The sequence below is a fragment of the Malurus melanocephalus genome, unplaced genomic scaffold (genome assembly GCF_030028575.1).
Source record: "Malurus melanocephalus ecotype Western Australia unplaced genomic scaffold, MMel_1.1 scaffold_23, whole genome shotgun sequence".
NCBI classification, from domain to species: Eukaryota; Metazoa; Chordata; class Aves; order Passeriformes; family Maluridae; genus Malurus; species Malurus melanocephalus.
In genome coordinates this window covers 3,506,358-3,507,034 of record NW_026623255.1, presented here as the reverse complement: position 1 = coordinate 3,507,034, position 677 = coordinate 3,506,358, and the positions used below count along the sequence as shown (strand labels likewise).

The window sequence follows — 677 nt, the reverse complement described above, 5'->3', positions numbered from 1 at the left end:
CCCGCGGGGGATCGTACCACTGCACGCCGTAGGGATGGACCAGAAAAGGGCCTTCTCCAAAAGTTTGCTTATGAAGAATCCCCGCTGCCTCCTTTCCTGATTTATGTGTATAAATATGTAAAGAGGGCACGGAGAAACAGGAGAAAGCCTACGTTGGTTCCCGTGCCTTCTCTCCTCTTCCTTTTTTCCCTYCCCTCCCTCCGTAGGTGGTAAATTGGTCGCGTCCGGCTAGCTGCCCCTCCCGCTGCCGAGGGTCCGGCCCGCTCCCGTTGCTGGCGGTCCCGGCGTCGTGAGTTCGCGCTCTCCCGCCCCCTCCTTCCCACCCTCCGAGCCGGTTCCGCGCTCTCCTCGGCCTCCCGTTCCCTTGCCCACGGCCCCGGCGCGGCAGCCCTATGGCGTACAGTCAGGGCGGAGGCAAGAAGAAAGTCTGCTACTATTACGACGGTGAGCAGGGCCGGCGCGGGAGCGCGCGTKCAGGAGCGGGGGGGCGCCCCTCTAATGGCCTCCCGGGGCGGGCTGTGTCCCCGGCCCCCGCCGGCACCGCCGCCCCCTCCCCGCGGGACCAACTCCCCTCGACCCGGCCCCATGGCGCCCGGGGGTCCCCGCCGCCTCCACCTGCGCCGCCGCGCCCCGCTCCCGCCGTAGGCTCGGCTGAGCTCCGCGGCCCGGTGGGCGAG

At 69.0% G+C, this 677-nt stretch overlaps 1 protein-coding gene across 1 annotated transcript in view; it reads left to right on the top strand.

Annotated features, from left to right (window-relative positions):
- The first annotated feature begins 236 nt into the window (after positions 1–236).
- Positions 237–677, top strand: part of HDAC2 (histone deacetylase 2) — a 22,356-nt gene continuing 21,915 nt past the window's right edge. Inside the window, exon 1 of the mRNA XM_057390202.1 lies at positions 237–444. Within this exon, the coding sequence (XP_057246185.1) occupies positions 393–444 (52 nt within the window). The 5' untranslated portion in view covers positions 237–392. The remainder of the gene's footprint in view (positions 445–677) is intronic.